General features: G+C 40.3%; 1 protein-coding gene across 1 annotated transcript in view; it reads left to right on the forward strand.

The window, feature by feature from the left end:
* EIF2B3 (eukaryotic translation initiation factor 2B subunit gamma) overlaps positions 1-19,222 on the forward strand; it is a 96,742-nt gene that overhangs the window by 46,521 nt on the left and 30,999 nt on the right. Inside the window, exon 5 of the mRNA XM_030953434.1 lies at positions 1,757-1,846. Coding sequence (XP_030809294.1) covers positions 1,757-1,846 — 90 coding nt within the window. The remainder of the gene's footprint in view (positions 1-1,756; positions 1,847-19,222) is intronic.

A 19,222-nucleotide genomic window follows, 5' to 3' on the forward strand; every position in this document is an offset into this window, starting at 1 on the left:
CACAAAATGTGGAAACCATTCTCAGGATGCAGAGCAGGAGGGAATCTGCTGACTTCCAACTACAAGATCTCATTAAAATTAGTGGATTCCCTATCCTCTTTGCATAAGGAACATTGCTATTTGGGCTGCCTTCCACAGCAACATCTGGGCCACTGATAACATCAGTACTGGAGCATTGCTAGGTGAGCTCATGTTTTGTTAATGAAGTAATCTACTGAAAGTGCATATATCATTTTCTAGTACCACATACTTCACTACAAAGTGTTGTACTACTATTATAGGAGCTTTCCTTTTGCAAATGGGACTTAAAGAATTTTGTTATAGTTAAAAATATGCGTAGCTTGAATGGCATGCTTGAGAAATGCCGCATAAGTCATGAAATGTTAAGACTTAAATACTTTGGTAGTTCAAGGCATTAATTGAGAAATGCACTGAAAAATGGCTTACTAGAACACCTGATGTTCTTGGTAACTTTGGTGTTACTAAATGTTTGGTGTGGTAGATTGGTTTACTGTTTATATTTATATGCATGCCCAATTGTGAGTGATCCTTCTGCTGAGATAACTACATAATAAAAGTGATCATGATCACAAACATCTGACTTTAGTATGTTCTGGAATAAGCAAACCAAGTTGGATAGAGTACACTGATAAAATATGTTCATTCAAGCTTAATTATGAAATCCAGACATCAAAGGAAGCAAAATGAAAACAGAGACAATTTCAGGTGTGGATTGACATTTCTCTCCTTAATAGCCTCTGACCATGAGTGCAGTATGGATGTCTTGAACAGCTCAGCATAGTCCCTGACTGTTGTTGTGTTTTGTCTTTTTTAATCTGCAGGCTAAATATTCTTGTGGCTTTTTTGTTCTGAGAACTAGTGGCAAATGCTCAGGCAGCCAGAATGGTCTCAAATGAGGCCACAGATTTGTGGAAGGGAAAGTAATATTGGCCTAAAATATCTAGCTGGTTTGAAACAGGTTCCAAAAAGGGTTTCCATTATCCAAGAACAGAGAAAGCATAAAGAGAAGCAACAGAAGCAGTCAATGAGTCTTTATGGTTTAAACTTTGTTCTTAAAATTTTGAAGCTACCAGAGATTCCTGAGGTTCTGAAATATTAACCTGACACTGCTCCGAAAGCAAAGACTTCCCTGTTTGGCTTATGATGAGTGGGAGTTTTACTGATCTTTCCCACCTTACTGGGCTGGATAGCCAAATGCTTTGTAATTGAGCTGTGGCAATCATTTGTAATGTGTAGTGTAAGAAAGGTGAGCAGACCCCATCTCCTTCCCCTCTTCCCCTCCAGGAAGTGTTGGAGAAAATACAGTAGTGTTGTTGTGTTTGCTAGCAGAACATGCCCAGCCTTGCATATATATTAAGGCAGGCACTTAGCCAGAAGCTTTGAATTATTGTACCCTGACATTACCCGCTGTAACTTTTAGCACTCTGGGCCCATTACTTTGGCTTCCTGCCCAGTAATGTGCAATTTCCACTTACATGAGAAGATGTAGCAGGAGTAATGACTCCTTGGAGGAGGTGTTTTCTTTTGCAGCAAATCAGCCCAGGGCCAGCAGGTGTAAGTTTATAGACACAGCCCAATAATGGCAGCCTGAGCTCTTCTGTTCCAGCAATCCTGTTCCATGGAAAGGAACAGACCTTTGCACACTTGTCACTATCCCCTGACCTCATTGCAAAGTCAAGTTCTTGTAAACAGACATGCAAAAGCTCCATGATTTCCATTTTTTATTCTTTTCCAGGCACCCCAGAATGCACATCAGAACAGGGCTGGTGGATGCCCATCTCTACTGTCTGAAGAAATATGTGGTAGACTTTCTGGTAGAAAACAGGTAAGAAACCAAGCAACACACAAGGTAGTAGCAGGAGTTTGCATTGACCTATGATTTACACCAGAGCTTTTAAAGGAATTTTTTTTCCCATTAAATTATCTAGCATAAAATAGAAATGTAAAAGAAACCAGTTTTCAAAATATTTTAACTTTACTAAAAGAAGTGCCAGGAATTTTGTCTGAGTCTCTTATTATGATCTTTTTGAAAAAACAAATCAAAACAAAAATCCCAGCATAAGTGAACACTAACATTTTTGTCTCTTTTATGCATTCTTTCTTTTTCTAATGTATCTGTTCTTTTTGGCTGCTTATTTTACCAGGGCTTCCCTATTGTTAGGCTTGTGAATACATTTCTGACCTTTGATTTCCCCCACCACAGTCTGTTTTGGTCTTTTGCAATCACCTTCCTTCTGCCCCTTCACATCCACCACCACTGCAGGTGGGCTATCTCTGTAGCATCCTATGTTTTAGCTTGTGATATTCCTCTGTCAAAACTCTGAGACCACCCAGTGAGAGTAAGAAAAACATCCATTTATGGAAGTGGAGAAGGATCTTAGCTATAATATTTCATGAAACAGACAAAAAAAAACCCTGTTTGTCTTTTAAAAACAAACAAATGAACACTCCCCCTCACAGTAAGTAGTTCAATTTTGGAGTTATGTCCTGTTCCTAGACTTTTTATAGCCCTCTCATGCCCATTACATATACTCAATGCTCACTGAGTTCTCAAGAGTTTTTCTACCCTTTTAAGTAAGATAAAAGATACAGGGGCTAAGTGTTGTGTTCATAGTACATTTTCTTAGCAGATAAACTGACATGTGAAAAAACATTGAGGGTGGGAGATTTATGTTAGTCTTGACCATATACAAATCTGGTGATACAGCTGGATACATGCTTGAAGGAGCTCTTCCAGAATAAGGGTCTTGTGAGTGAGTTAAAATTAAGTAGAAAATCTGTGTTAACCCCGAGGGCAGTTTCTTACCACGCATAAGAATAAGGCGTAGCCAACACTTTGGTACACAGGGGCATTGTAGAAGTTACTTTAGTTCCCACTTGTGTACAGAAACATATGAAAGGTAAGAAAGCTTCAGGAACAGCACATGCTTTAAACCTGGAATAAACCATTTATTTAGTGTATTTTAGAAAGTTGGTGAGGGCTTGGAATTCTTGTTCGTCCTGTGGTAGCATGAAGCAGTGTTTACACCTTTCTTTTGTCATAATACAGCATGTAGGGCTCATTTCTTGAAATCCTACACCTAGTTTTGCTGGGATTGGACATTTCTGGCATATTAGACATTTCACACATTCAGTTATTTTTCCCTCATATTTCACTTGGTTTTGAATTTAGATCTGTGGGACAAGGATGGTCCTTGTCAGATATGTTACTCAGGTGTAAATAGCAGTAACTTCAGATTTCAATTTTTTTAATGCTATTTCAGTGGAAACTGGTGAAATCTTTGACTTTGTCAGTCAGGGTTTTACCTTGTATTAACCAAAGCCAGCAGAGTAAAACTCTTCTAGTTGCCCCCTGATCCACGTAGAAGAAAACTACTGACTTTTTGCAAGTATGACCGATGAGGGGTTTTTTTTGTTGTTTTCTATAGCAAGGTTATTCTCTGTCTTCACTATTTTTTGAAGCTGTGCTGCTTTTCTGTGACACTTCCATGACAAATAGATCATTACAGCAGCTAGACTGCATTTCTCAAGACCTGATAGCAACATCTGGCTTACTAATGGTAGATAGCTGCTTCATTCTCTTTATTACACAAATGCTGCTTATTCAGTCAATTGAGAGAGTCAATTGCAAGTAATGTGCTTAACTGGCAAATCTGGGGAATGGGACTTTTGCCATGAGGAATAACTTCAGCTTTCAGACTTCTGGCACTGGTGGGCATTTGCAGCTTGTTTTTCTTCTCTGAGGAAGGGGAGGACAGTGCATACCCAAGGATCTTTCCATGTTTGGCAGCAATATGCCAAGACCTTTGAAAGACTCTCGGGATTTTTTTTTTTTGCCTCAAAAGTACTGACATCTACAGAATTGTTTGGGTTTAAGGATTCTTTTTAATACTTTGGTTTTTAGTCCAGAAAGAACCTACAGTAAGATTTTGCCTCTCTGCAATTCTGCACTAGGACTGGAGAAGCTCAGATGCCTTGTTTAAGTTGTGTGTGTTTAAAACTAACAGCAGGGACTGAAGGGAACAGTGAAGCTCTTGTACAGTGCCAGGAAGTACTGACACAGTGTACTTCCTCAATATTACAATATTTACATTGTGTTAATATTTTAACAGCGGGGGTTGATGGCAGGCAGAACACCTTTTTTCATTGTTTGTAGCTCAGTGAAGCATTTACATTTTTTCAAATGTTTTTTTGACATACAAAAGTTGAAAAGATTTTGCCCAGCAGTAAAAAATTCAGTTGCTACAACTGGCTTTTGTAGAGGAAAATTATGATTACTTCCAGGTTGAAGCATTATGTGAAAACTGATGTGGTTATCTGTATGGGAACTGTTTCTTCTTCAGTGAGTCCCAGCTTAGCTGCAAAGATATGACAAGAACAAGCTCTGTCTGGGTGAATCTAATTTGTTTATAGCTGTACCTGTAAGAATAATCGGCATTCAGATTAATATATGTGCTGTAAATAAAGGAAAAAGTCACGAGCAACTAATATGAAAACAGAGGGAAAAAACCACGAAATGGCTAAACCTTGGTTCTGTCTAACTTAAAAATCTTGCTTTAGGATTTGGAACAACTTTGTTGAGTGGCAGCTTTGGAAAAAGGCTGAATATTCAGCTCCAAGATGAAATCTTGATACCAAGGGTTTTTCATTAGCTTTATCACTGTTTTGCTTTGTGGTACTAGACAGATCCTTTGATTTTTCTATGCACTTGTTTCCTCTTCTGGGTGGGATTGTTTGGAAAATAATCAGTATTTGTTTGGAAGCAGTGAGATTCTATGATGAGAGATGTTAGGAGAGGTCAAAATACTGTTTGGTAGCCCTGTAACTCAGTTTGTAGTCCTTTAATACATTTTTATGAACTATTTTAAAAGGCCTGAATTTATGATTATCCTGCCTGAAGTTTTACTGCTCTATAGCAAATCAAATTCTTGAGTTTTAAAAGGCAGAACTTGCTTGTGCCTTTGAATAAAAGTCAGAGGAAATATTCTGTTTATTAGAACACCCTCAAATATGTATGTCCAGACAAAAATAAAAAATGCCATGCCCCTAATGTAATTTAAACCTGGGGAATTTATTTTTCGGGAATGAAACTGCTTTTTCTTTCCTCTCCTAGGAGGAAAAAATGCATTTTGGCAGTTAAATCTCCATCTATCACTCATCCACTAGTTCAGCACTGGATCCTAGTGAAGTCAAGTGTGCAAGGGTTGTACCCTCTCCAAATCTACCAAGCTCAAACACTCATGGTTCCATGCTGGCTTAGGCAGCAGCTGGAGAAATTCTTGCCCATAGCAGTTTAATTCTGCAGCTGGAATTTGTTCCTCCTCTTCTTTCCATACTTCTGCTTCACGTGGGTAGGTTGATTAAAAGATGCTCTTTAATCAGCTGCAGTTCACTGGCAGCCTCTGCACAGGGGTGCCAGTACAGGATTGGGAGCTCTGCCCTCAGATGAGCATCTCCATCCCTGCATCTGCAGTGGATACCCAATCACTGCTGACTGCTGGGTCTGTCCATGTGAGATTCACAAGAGGTCACAGACCATACCCTGCTACCAGCTGGATTTATCCTGCCTGAACAGGAACTGTGACCTCAATGTGAAGCAGCTCTTGTTTGGCTGAATCTTCTGCTGGTGGTACCTGGCCCCGGGGTTTATTTCAGCAGAAGCCTTTGATTCTTCACCTGGTTCCTTTATTTATCAGTGAAATTAGAGTTGCTGAGGTTGGTCTTGGTGGAGAGTGTAGAGTTGTATCACACCTCCACATGGGAGGAAAGTCATTTAAAAATATGAGCTCTTTGTATTTAGGTGAGAGCTTTCCTTTCCTCAGCATTTCCTCTTTCAGAGCAAAGCCAGCCCAGGGATCTCATAGCTGCCACACTTTGTGGCGTGGGAAGACAGGCAAGCAGGGGCTGTGTGTGCTGCTGGAGCTGCTCTGCCAGCCCAGGGCAGGGACAGTTGAAGGTGAACACCTGCACCACACGATGAACTGCACAAGATTGCTTTTCTTAAAGCGCTCGTTGCTCGCACTGAGCCAGCAGCGAGACAGCAGCGGAGGCTGTAGCTGGCTGGGGGCACGGCTCCACCCCACAGCTGGCGGGCCTCACACCCCTGGGGCCCTGCAGTGGCAGCCAGCACAGTAGCCAGTCCCTTTTTTGGCACTCTCCTGAGTGCTAGGTTGGAATCCTGCCTCGCTGCTGCATTCGGAGCAGATGGAAGAAGAGAGTCCTTATTCCCTTTCCCCTGAAGTTCACGTGGAGCAGAGGGCAGGATGTGCCGTGTGAGCCCCGCGTGCTGCACTGACATGTGCTGCTATTTCTTTGCTGTGTGCTGACAGTTGGCTTGCTAGCAATCCCAGCAAAGCTGCTACCAGGAGAAATGGGATCAAAGGGAAGTTGCATGGTAGCTTGTGTTCTGCTTTTCCTGAAAATTTCTAAAGCTTTGGCCTGGTGAAGTAAGATACATAATTGAGAGGAGGGCAGAGGGGAGATAAGTATAGAGCAACCCCCTTTCCTTGTAAAGTTTTAACATGGAAAATTCAAACTTGCTTTGGAAATTTAAATCTTGAAGATATGTCTCTACATATCCTCTGAATATGCTTAAGAACATACGTAATATGCATTTATAATACATGTATATATGAATGGCATTGTGCCCAAAGTCAGTTGTGCAGGTACAGATGGCAGCATTTGTTATATTTGTTAGAATTTTACCATGCTCGCAGCCGAAACCTGTAGGCATATGGGGACTGCTGTTTTCACCCCTCATTGAGATAGACCACAAAGTCCAAAGCCAGATCAAGGCTGCCTAAATCAAAGCAGTATTTGGTCCTAATCAATAAGGTCACCAAAATAATTTTTCTCAAATTTCGTCAGTGCAGGAATATACTAATCAATAATATACTAAACAATAATATTAGGAATATACTAATCAAACCTTGGTTACAGGTTGAGCATACAAAAAGCCACATTAAAAAATACTAACTTTGTTAATTGTAGCACTTGCCAATTAATAAGTGCCACAGCTGAGGCTCCCTTTGCAACTTTTTGCTTTTGTTTTTCCCACATATTATGGTACAGCCTCAGTTACATGACTTTGTACCTTGTTTGGGGTTTTTTTTTCCCCTGTCTGTGACCATTGCATCATTTATTGCCTGAGATGTTTACTGAAGGAGACACTGTTCAGTGTTGTACATAACTTCTGTAGTTCAGGTGAAGGCCGCCAGCCTTAATCCCTGTTTAAACCATGTTCTGAAGATAAGTCAAATACTTTGTTTTGGAAAGGTAAAAGTAAATACGTTCCTCTTGGTGCTCATCACTGATTCTGTAATGCCCATTAACTCTTTTCAGCTCGTCTGTTAGTGAAGCTGTGGCTTTCCCCTTCTGAAAGTGGGAAACCAGGGTACACAAGAGCTGAGGTTTGAAGCATCTTTGTCTTAAGTATGCCATTTTTAAATTATTAATGTTTTACAGGGAGCTCGTAATGTTGAAAAAGTCTTTTCCATTGATGATAGCTGTTGCAAGATAATAATCAGTGGCAACCTGCAGAAATTAGATTTATGTTCTGCATGCAGCACCATCCATAAAATCCTCGGACAAAAGGGAATTACAAAACAAAAGTAAAACTCAGTTCTTCAGGCATCATTCATTTGTCTTACATCTTAGCAGTTCTTTTCTCCTCTTGCAGCCCTCTGCCTTGTACATTTAACACACATGTTCTAACAAATGAGGCATTCTTCTGCCTCATTACACAAAGGTGATCCATCCCCAGGGCATAGTCCATCTTTGCGTTTGGTGAAGAAGAGATTGAGATTGGGGAGAGAGGAAAAGTAGGTGTGTTTTTAAGGGTTGTATCATAATGTGAACACATGAGGTCTTAATTGAGGTATAAACAACGTGCTTCTAGTTTTTCTTAATTTGAGTGCCCAAACTGTTACCATTATATTCTTTAAGTGTGTGTATATATATTTAGGTATGTGACACTTCTAGAATTAATCAGTGAGTCTACTGTGACTCTTGCTAACGGACTAGCTGTTATCAACATAGATTTATCACCTTTCAGGTCAGCGACCAGAAGGAGATAGGATGCTCTAAACTTCAAAGAATATCCATCTCAGCATTTATAACCTTGGCCCAGAGCATACTCTGTTTCTCTGTGGAACAGAGCACAAGTACTTCAATTGCCTTGCAGAAAAGAGAGAATGGAGCATGCCCAAGGTAGAAGTACTTCTACCTTTTAGAAGCAAAAAAACCCAAACCAAACAGATCTCTTCCAAGCATGTGCAAACAGTGTTTTTTCAGACCGAGCCTGGTGTAGTATGGGCACTTTTCCTGTTTACAAATGTAATGCCCAGACGAAAAGACAACCCTGTGCTGTGCCAAATTCTAAGCATGGAAGTGCAAGAGCTTTTCAGCACAGCAGATGAAATATTTTTAACATGATCAAAACAAAGGGGTTTTTCCATAATTTTGTTCTTGGAAATAGCTGAGACATTTTTGATGACGCTATCCAAAAACATAATCAGCTTGAGGGAAACACCTGGCATGGGTAATTTCAGCCAAAACAGTTACACTTTGGCAAAGTTTACAAACAGATGAAAAGAGAAACTTAAAATAGGAAATTCTGGGCAATTTTTCTTCAGGCACCCTAGTTGCCCCCCCTCTGAATGGTGGTCATTTCAGATTTGGTGCAGGCAGATGTCAGTGTGTGTTTGCTCAGATGTTCTGGGTTCTCTGTTCTCCACCTGAGTGTCACATGCACTTTGTGACATAAGATCTTCAGGCTTCATTTCTAAAGACTGTGTAGGCATACGTAAAACAAAATTGACAACATGCATATTCCTCTTATATATTAGGACATTTCACATACTTTTATGATGTCCTTCCCCCTTTTTCCTCCACCCTTCTTCCTCCTAAAACCACATAAAATTTTATTGTGTTTAGTAATGTGTTTTGAAAATCACCGTTTTGTCCAGAATCTAGTCCTTCTGAAGTTTTGGATGTAGAAAAAGCCTCAGTTTCCCAGGTATAGTCACCTGGGAAGTGGGCAGCTCTTCCTGTGGCCAGAAGGATCAATTATGGTACTAGAAAGGCAAGAATGACAAACAGCAGCACTGTGCTCACGTCAAAAGGTCTGAGTTAGCAATTCACAGTGCCTTATCCTGGGAATGCTGAGTGCTACCATCTTGCCTGCCACCAGGGAAATCCACTTTCCCTGGGGAGCCCTCCTCTCAGGGTGCACCCTCTGAGAGTCTGAGCTGTAGCTAAGAAAACAAATCAGCTTTCTGCAGTTCTTCCAGCGCTGGAGAGCCGCCTGCCAGAATCTGCCAGTAGAGAAACTCTTTTCTGAACTAAGCAAATTTGCAGTAAACTTTATAGCCAAAGTCAGTATGATTTGTTTACAAAGTTAAACACTGGGGTTTGGGTTGGTATTTTTTTTTAACTGCTGAAATAAATAAGAGCAAATTGTGTGAGGTCATAGTGCTCTGCCTTTCCAAACTGCTTCAGCTGCAATCCCAGAGCACATTTCTCTGCTCAGCTCCCCTCTGCTGTGTCCAGAGAGCCTCTGCTGGGCCAGCACCAAGAGGGAAGAGGAAGGTTTGCTGTCTCAGTGCTGTGTTGGGAGATCTGTGGCCATGAAAAGAGCTGCAGCAGAGCCACCCTTCTCCTCCCTCTATAAAGGGCAGGGCAGTGTGAGATCTTTGGAAACTGGAGGTGTGAGTGACTGTCTCTGGAGCTCCTGCTTGGATGGCTGTGTGCTCTGCTGTACACAAAGGCCCCTGCAGGTTTATATTAAGGTACTGCCCAGACTAAACCAGTGCATTTTTTCTTTTTCCCCTCTAAATGCCTTTTTATCATTCAGGCTGTCACCTGTGTTTCCTGGCAAGGGCTGCTGGCTGGGGGAGGTCTGGCAGAGCTGAACACCCAGCTTTGGTGGTCTTTGTGTGGCTGCCTGAAAGATGGCTTAAAACAGAACCTGCTCTGTGAATACCTGCAAGTTAACATGTGTCAGCCGTGTGGCTGGAAGGTTTTTCCTTTGCTGTAAGGAGAGATTTTATAATGAATACTTTCCTTGTGATTAAAACGGATAAATAAACAAATAGCTCCTACAGGAAGTATACTGTGTGAAGTCAGGGCAAATAGATTGTAACTTTTCAAACAAGGAAGAGAAAAAGGGGGAAAAACACCCCGCAATCAACCCAACCCAGGCTCCTCCTTAGTGCATTTAATCTATTACAATGTGAAATGGCAATTCATCTTCCCCATTTCCTTTCCTTGTCAAACATATCCAGCTGTTGGAGCTTTCCCTGCTCCTTACTAGAAATGCCAGGATTTAAAATTTGTTGATGTCCTCATCCTCCAGGGTATCATTACTGCTATCGTCTTTCCATGGTACCAATCAAGCTTATTCCTGAAACCTCAGGGGGAAAAGCCCTAATGATCCAAACTAGATTTAAACACATTATGATTTTCAGCAAATGCCTTCTGTAAGAAATACAATTCCTTTTCCTGTTGGCAGACTACCTGGGAGTAGACATATCTTTGGATATGCTGCATTGGAGCTAATGCTGCTCCTAATGCAAGTTTTTTCTAAGGTAAATGTTAAAATGTGTCAGTTTTGTTCTCTTACTGTGACTTACAGCATCATATTATGACCCTTTGGATTCTGTAAAAAAAGTAAATATAGGAAGGGCATGAAAGATGTCATTCAATTATAGAATCATAGAAATATTTAGACTGGGGAGGAATGTCTAGCAAGACCTAGTCCAGCCTCCTGCTCAAGTCTAACTCCTGTGTTGCTCCGGGCTTTTCTTTGCAGTTGAGTTTTGAAAATCTCTAAGGATGGAAACTGGGTCTTGTCCCAGGTCTGTACCACTCACTGAAAAATTATTTTCTTTATGTCCCAACTGGAATTTCCCTTGTTGCAGCTTGCATCTGTTGCCTCTTGCTCTCTCACTGTGCCCCTCTTGGAAGACTGTCTTCTGTATCACTTCACTTGTGGTAGTGGAAAATGGTAATCAGATTCCCCCACAGCCCTCTCTTCTCCAGGCTGAACAAACTCAGCTCCCCCAGCTTCTCCTCCTGTGTCATGTGCTCTTGGCCCTCTTGGTGGCCTCAGCTGGGCTTGTTCTGATCTGATAATAAACATTAAAAATGGTTAACTATTTTTCCACTGTTTGATGCAGTTTCAGTTTCCGTGGGTAACCTTCAGTGAAGCTGACTTTTGTCTTCACACGAGATGCAATTTCAGAGCCGAGAAGTAATGAGTTTACCCATCTTTGTGTGCTTTTTTCCCATTGATTTTTTTCTTCTTAAGTCGTTGCCACTTGGGCAGTATCACCCTAAACATTCCTTTATCAATGCAGTACATTTTCTGTACCCAGCACTACTTGCATGTAAGAAAATACTTTGGGTAAAGTTACTACCTTGCCTTGCTGGGCATCTCCCTGTGAGGATACAATCCTTATACTATGATATCATATATGCGTCTCTTGCAGTGAAAAACAAAATTCCCCTGTATTCTTCCTTCAGATGATGTGAATGTACAATTCTCAAGATAAAGTTTTCTTTTCTGTCCCTCTCTGTTTTGCTTCTAAATCTCTTCTTCCACAACACCTCAGTCACTGATATATCCGTCTGAAATGCTGAGTCCCCTTTTACTGACAGGTTGAATTTTGGGTAAAGACAGCAAAAAATTATTGTCTTCCTACTATTCCGCTTTTTCTTACATTTTTTTTAGATTTTATTCTGGGTGTTCAATGTTAAATTTCATTGTGCCTTAGCAAGGCAAATGAAGCATGAACAATCATAAATATGTCTCTAACACTCTTGCTGACTTTATTATTGCATTGAATTATTTTTGTGGGAGACTTCTAACTTCCTGCCTATAGATGGGACAGTAAATGTTACCAGTGATGATAGGGCACTCATACATGAATAGAGTAGCTAAGAAGTGTCTTTGTTAAGTTACTGAACCATCATTCAATCAGTAATGGTACTCTGAGTTCCATTTTGAGTGTGATAAGGAGCCTAGAGCATGAGGTACGGATTGTTCTTAGAACAATCTTGAATCAAAGAGGAGCAACTGTGAATTTCTTTACTTAAAGTGAAAAAAAACTAAAAAAAAATTAAGTATAACATTTTAAATAGTCTATGGGAAATGCTGAATGCTGTCTAGTTAAGCTCCTGGTTTTGAAGAAGTCCAAGAGCTGAATGGTGAGAAGGAGTGATATTTCCCCTATATCAAAGATGCAGAGATGAACTGTAGCTCCCACAACATTTTACACCAAACTTTTATGGATTAATACCACCTGGAAAGAACATTATGAGTAAAAGCTGTCTCGTGAAAAAGAGGAGATGGGATTCATTGGCCAAAAAGCTTTCAAAGTTCTTCAAGAAAGAATAAAGTGAAGACAAAAAAAAAGTTTAGTGTTATCACAGACAGAAGATCATGTTGCAAACACCATGGTAAAAAGAACAGAAGAGTTGTCCTACAGGGAGGGGTGGAGCAAGGATTAGCAATGAGTATAGAGGATAGGAGTTAAGGTAGAGGGATGGCTGGGGAGAAGGGTGTATAAATGGTACATGTATAGGTGGAAGCAGGATTGAATTGCACATCAGAGCTTCCAGTTTATTTCCCAGACTGCTGAGAGAAATTAGTCAAACTGAGAATAGATCTGTTTGATTGCAGACCACCAAACATAGTATCTGCATGGAGAAAGAGCAAAGTCATGTGGGCATCTCCAGTGCCTGTAATGCAGTAGTGGAGTGGGGCGGAAGAGGTTGCCCATGTGAAGCTACAGCCATGTCTGGATTTTCTGACACTTACGCGTTTTATACAAGTCTGAAGTGTTTAAATACATAATTATGCACCTAAAGTTTACATAACTCGGTTTATGGATACATGTCAGCCTTATCAAATGCATCATATATATGTGTTTGTTTAGGCAAATTGTCAGAATGCCTGCTTCTTTTTCAGAAAAGGAGCCTAATTTCAAAGGCACTTAGAAAAAAATTGGTAAGTCAGACACAGATGGCTGCAAAGGCGGAGGTGGGAGAGAAACGGGAAAGATGAGTTCTGGCAAGGAGTTCCATTTGTTGCAGGTGCGCTTGTTTCAGAAGAATGGGATGCTGTCTGGGAATGAATGAGATCCATTCCTCAGCAGTGTGTACAACTTGCCAAACACCCTGGGTGGCCTCCGATGGCCTCAGAGACTTTTGGTCAGAGAGAAGTTCTAAAAATGTCTAAACTTGCTGGCATTCCTGTGCAAAAGCTGTGTTAGTTGGGAGCTGTGGGGTGTTGCTGGCTGTTTGGCAAGTGGGCAGAGTTAAGGTTACTTAGATGACCTGTGCTGAGTGTGCACACGCTTTCAAAGGATTTGAGTATGTAATTGAGGAGTTTTAATTTCTGTGGTCAATTTTTCAGAAAGCTGCCTTGTTTCCCAAAGGGCTTTTTGGCAGAAGTGGAAGTTAGATCCCTGCTCCTTTAACTGCATCCAGACTTGGTGGAACTTGAGAATGGCTTTTATGTGGTTTGCATCCATACCATCCCTTTCATACTTTGATCTGGTTTCTGTCCATGTTATGGTGCCTGTGACTGTCACTTGCGTGTCTTCTGCTTTCCCTCCATCATCCAGAATGTGGGGTTTTGGTGGTGATTCTGCAGTTTTGGGAAGTCATTCATAAACTTGAGCCTGCAAAGCTGTGCAGTTTTACTGGCTTGCTGTGTAATGGCTTTTGAATGAGTCATGCACGTTCTTGTGAGCTTTGGGAATATGTTGCTGTCAGGCTTGAAGGTTTTAGTTAGAAAATAGTATGGAAAGACAAATGAAGCACAAATGCAGTCATGTGGAATTACCTTTTAGTAGAACGTTTCTCGAAGTTTCCTTGTCTTCTCCCTAGGCTTTTAACTTCAAAACTAAGAGACACTGACAATTAATATGAAATTATGGCAGGGTATGAGAAATGTATTTGCTCTTTTTGTGGTCCAAATTTTGAGAGTAGAACAGGAGAAATAGAACATAGCAAGATGAAGCAGATGTTTAGTGCTGTGACAAGTGCTGCAGGTTATTGAATTAGGCACAATCAATTGCCTAGTAACTTATTGGCTTGCCTGGTTACTTTAGAGTTTTCCTTTATTATAATTGGTCTTGGTTACACCAAAGAAAGGCAAAAGGATTATTGCAAGATGTAAGGGCAGAATTAGCCTTCTGCAGAGATGTGGCACACCCTAGAGATTTATCACTTGATTTTTTTTTCCTTTTTAATGTAGTCCTTCTCTGCTTTATCCACATTCTTAGCATATCTCAGAAATTCCAGCATTTTTAGTAATGAATCGGTGAGAAGAAGGGGAAAAGTCCTGTAATTCCTTTTTCCATTGTGCTTGTTAAAACAGCGTTGTGGGAAATGGACCCAAACACTGTCTTTTAAGTGGTGTTGAGTCTGAGGCAGGTGGTATTAACTCAGGACTACATTAACTCTTTTCAAATCTCTTTCCTGTTTCCTTGAGGAAACATGCCTGGTGTATATATGTGGCATGGGCTGTTTGCCTGCCTCTTACATTGACATTTTAATTTGGTCCATGATATAAATATCATTTCCCTAATCCCCCTTGCCCTGACCCTGTTTTGTCTGTTTTGTCTTTTCTTCAAAGTGAGTTGACTTTTTTTTTCTTGAAGGAGGGGGGAGGAGATGGGAATGGTGGCTGGCTGCTCTAGTTTGGAGCATTAAATGCTCAGGGAAAAAATCTCAGAGTAACTGTTGTTTCTTTCTTTGTATTCACATGGAAATTTTTAATCTCCATCAAAGGATCAGGAGAAAATAACGTTGAGATTCAACAAGAGAGCTCCCAGCTTACATGGAATTTTTAAATGTTATTTGGCTTTATCCTTTAAACGATGAGAACCATGAACTATGTACCTACAGGGTTCAGAATTAACTTTTCTTTTTCTTCCAATGCACCCTCTTTTTTTTTTTTTCTTCCCTCCCTTTTTCTTACATCTTTATTGTTCTGTATAAGCATGCAACTCCTTTCTGGCCAAAACTGTAAGTTGCCTTAGGATTTGTTTAGTTGTATTTATGTATACATTTCTAACATTAATTATGAGCACCAGTCTGAAATACAGCCTCATGTTCTTTTGATGTGATCTGAAGAATCTCTGTTGAAGGCCATGGAGCTAACCCAGTGTACACTTGCATAGCTGTACAAGAGCTAACATTCGCCTATTAAAAAAAAAAGGATACAAATAGATATGAAAGGGCTAATGATCTGCTTGTTTGTAGTGGGGAATCACAAACACTATCTGCACCTGTAGATGTAGCTGATTGTGCTGACAGTGATAGCAAGGAAAGCCCCCTGCAGCTACCCATGGAGGGTGACAGCAGATTTCACAGGTGGGTGCTGACAGCAACAGTAGATTTCATGCTTCATCACAGATTAATAAAACAGGGAGGATTTTCGAATGCTAATACTCATTAATACTATTTTATGGTGTTTAACATTAAACATGGAAAATGAAAATGAATGACAGCCGGTAAATGGAACTGACAGTTGTGTTCAGGGTGTCTGAAGCTGGTGAGAATTAGCTGCAGGAAGCAGAAGCTGTGGATGCTCCTGTTTCTGCTGTGGATGCTCCTATTCCTGCTGTGGATCAAGCCAAACAGCACCTACAGTTACCTAGACTTGTGCAAGGTCACCTAAACTTAGATTCAAATAGACTCTTGTACTATTGTAAAATATTTTATGAGATTCCTTTCCTTATCATCATTGGTCAGAACCATTATTTTCCATGTCTTATGACAGAGTCTCCAGCAATACATATATCTAAGAACAGAAATCACAGCCCATTAAAGCATAATTGTGAAATCATTTTTTGTCCTTTTTTGGGGTCTTTTTTTAAGGGGACAGTATGAGTTTTTTCCCCCAAAACTCTTCTTGTGTTTCAGTTGGCTACGTTGTTCTTCATTTCTTGCTGAAGTTTCAATAAGCTTCATCCCAGAGGCAATTGCTTTTCAGCAACAAGTAAAAGTTGGCCCTCTGTGGGTCATAATGTAATGTAATACAATACAACATACATAGATACAAACTTAATTCTGCCATGTTGTAGACTGCTTTAAGTTTATTTGTAGTTAAAAGTCTCTGAAACACTCTGCATAGCTGTGTTTAAATTTTAAGCTTATTGACCTAGGGTGTTTTCACCCAACGTTCTTTCACAAGTAAGACTTTTTAATTTAGCATGAACCTTATCTGTGCCTTTAATGAGATGTAAAGATCTCAGAAACACTGGGAATACAGAGAGTGCACAGGGACCGGGGATAAAGGGATTCTAAAGGTGTAATTATGTCTTGCTGGTAAAATAACAGTTGTCTGACCAAGTCACCATTTTTGTTCCTTAATGTTTTAGGTTTTAAATAAAATTGACCTTGAATATTCTAAGTTTATATTGTGTGAGTCTGAGTCTGCAATCCACATAGCTGACTGCAAGTAACTGATGTGTTAAGCTCTAAGCTCTTAGGTACATTTAATATTGAATTTTCCAGGGGGTACTTTTGATATTTAGCTATTTCATCTTCACTTGAATTCCGACTTTTTTCTTGCACTTGCACCATGAATTTCAACTGCCCAGTTGTCTTCATTTCCCACATTCATGCACTGTTTCTTGCCAACATCCCCTGTGGTTGTGACCTGCTGCATGAATGGCAGGGATGATACTTCTTTTTGCATGCTTAAAATGTGATCAGTATCAGCCTCTTTCAAAATTGCTGCCAACTCTTGTTCTCAGGATACTGGAGCCACATAAGGTGCTTCAGGGATTAGTGTGTCCCCCTCTCTTCATTTACAAGAAGACATCTAACAGCACTCTCCATTCTTGGTGGTTTCATTAAAAACCTGCTACTTTCTGTTGAGGTGGAAACAGACAGATAGAACTTGAAAAATCAAAGTTTAGGGAATGAAAAGTCATGAAAAAGGGCCTGTCACTTGGGCTAGATTTTATGAAAACATATTTATTTTGGCAAATGTTTCTCAAAGGCAGGTTCATGTTTATGCTCTCTACCCTCTGGAGTTTGCTCTGAGGTGTCAAGAGCATGCTTACTCCACATTGGCTTAGAATTGGATTTCTGCCAAAATTTTGTGTGCCCTCCTCTCCTTCCACTCACCCTTTTACTTTCTTTCTCCTGGTTGTAGGAGATTTTTCCTTCTGTAGATCTCAGTGCATATTTCATTTTCACTTCTTGGTGCTAACGAAAACAACGAGCTTTAGAGACCAGGGGGCTCCAAGTTTTAAAACCTGAAGAGAATAAAAAGGATGCTTTCTTCAGCTTATACAGTGTTATGTTTATTTCTTCTTAATACAGGCATGTGAAGTTTGGGATTTGGTTGTAAGAATTTTAAATACACTAGACCAGAAACCTTTTTGGTTTGTCTTCTGTGACTAGGTTACAGGCCAGTTGGTTCTTCCAAACTCCTGCTAATTTTTGTCTTTTTTTGATTAAGGGTCTTCAGTCCCTCTGCGTTTCCTTTGACTTCAATTCCTTTCCTAGTTCCAGCAAGATCTTTGGTTTCTCCCGCTGTTGACAGTCAGATAATAGTCTCATGCTATCATTTTGTATATCTTAGTATGCAAGATCTGTTGCAAAAAATTCCCAAATCTTTCTCACAGAGGGCCTTACTGTGTATTTTTACTGCTTTCCAAAGGCAAATTCCTTTAATGTTGCATATAAATTGCTTCAGCAGCAAGCAGAGGCGAACCTTCCTGGTTTTCCTTTTCCAGTAAAGAGGATGTGTTTCTGAGCCACATCTTATGGATGACCCAGAGATTTGCTCCACCTTTGGCAAAGGAATGTGGCTGGCACTTCAGAGAATTGCAGGAAAGCTTCAGGAGTTTGGCCAAGAAAGATTAAACCATCAAAAACCAGGCAAAACTGCAAAACTTTGTCTTTTCCCCTTTCCACTGCTTTCATTTCCTACCGTGTTGTGTTGTCCTCTGCATCAGACTATTTAAGACTGCCAAATACTTGGGTATTTTATAGGTAATATATCTTATAAATGCCATAGCCAGCCTCTGAGGGAAACAGAGGATTGTCGGTTTTGGATGCAGTATAAAACCCAAGCAGGAAATCATTGCTGAATGGCACAGCTGCAGGCAAACACTGGGAGCTAGTAAACTGCCCATCTGCACAGCCCCACGTGTGTGGGAGCGCGGGGCGGCGCGGCCGCGGCTGAGCGCGCCTGTGAGTGGTTAGCAGGCAGAAATTCGGTGATTAGGGAATGCAGTGTTTCACTTGGTTAGTTCCTGAAATACAGCTATCTGAAGGTGATTATAATCTTATTTTCGAGCAGGAAGAGAGACTAAAGACTAGAGTTTTTCCTTGACTGTAATAAAACATAAAAGCAAAGTTTCAGAGGTAGGCTGCAGGAGAGAGGATGTGACACAACCTGAACTGAGGGCTGAAGAAAAAGTTTGTCAAGAAAAAGAAACATTCTGTATTTGTTCATAGGGCTGAACTGGCAATCACACCTGAATCTTCCCTTCAAATCTAGGGACAGGAAAGACTGTTTTGGTCCTTAGGTCTGCTTCACTATCATTGACCTGAACAGGGGCCTGGGTGGGCTTTGAGCTGGTCTTAAAGTTTGAACTGTGTAAGATCCCTGTTTGCTAGAGATTTTGCCAACCAAAATAATTTGCACTGTACTCATTCTAGTACTTGCCTTTGGTAATATAATCTGTTAGTTAGTTCCTAGTTTTGCTGTCTTCCATTCTAAACAACTCCTCTTTCTTTCTGGGTTGTTATTTGTCGAGCTCCTCTAGCCAAACTCACTGTGTTAGTTCTCCAACCCTTCCTCTGAAGTTTAGCACTTCCTCTTACACATGCCAAGTTTGAGTTCATTTTCCGCATGATTTTCCCAAGTACTACTTTAAATAATCCACAATTCAGTAACTAAATGGAGATTGTTAAAATAATGAAACAACAACAATAAAGCTATTTTAAGACTGCACTCCAACTGTAAAAACTGTTGATTTGGTTTTTTTCCCAAATACTTTATTGAAAAATAAAATTTTCTTCTCATAGTCAAAATTAAATTTGCGGAGTTATAATCCCATGGTACAGTAGACTTTCTACATTGATATTTGTCTTTTGGGAGAGTTTTTTGTTGATTCATTGCAATGTATAAATCAGTGTAGGAGTAGAGATACACTAGTGATTGGGA

This window comes from Camarhynchus parvulus, chromosome 8 (assembly GCF_901933205.1).
Source record: "Camarhynchus parvulus chromosome 8, STF_HiC, whole genome shotgun sequence".
NCBI classification, from domain to species: Eukaryota; Metazoa; Chordata; class Aves; order Passeriformes; family Thraupidae; genus Camarhynchus; species Camarhynchus parvulus.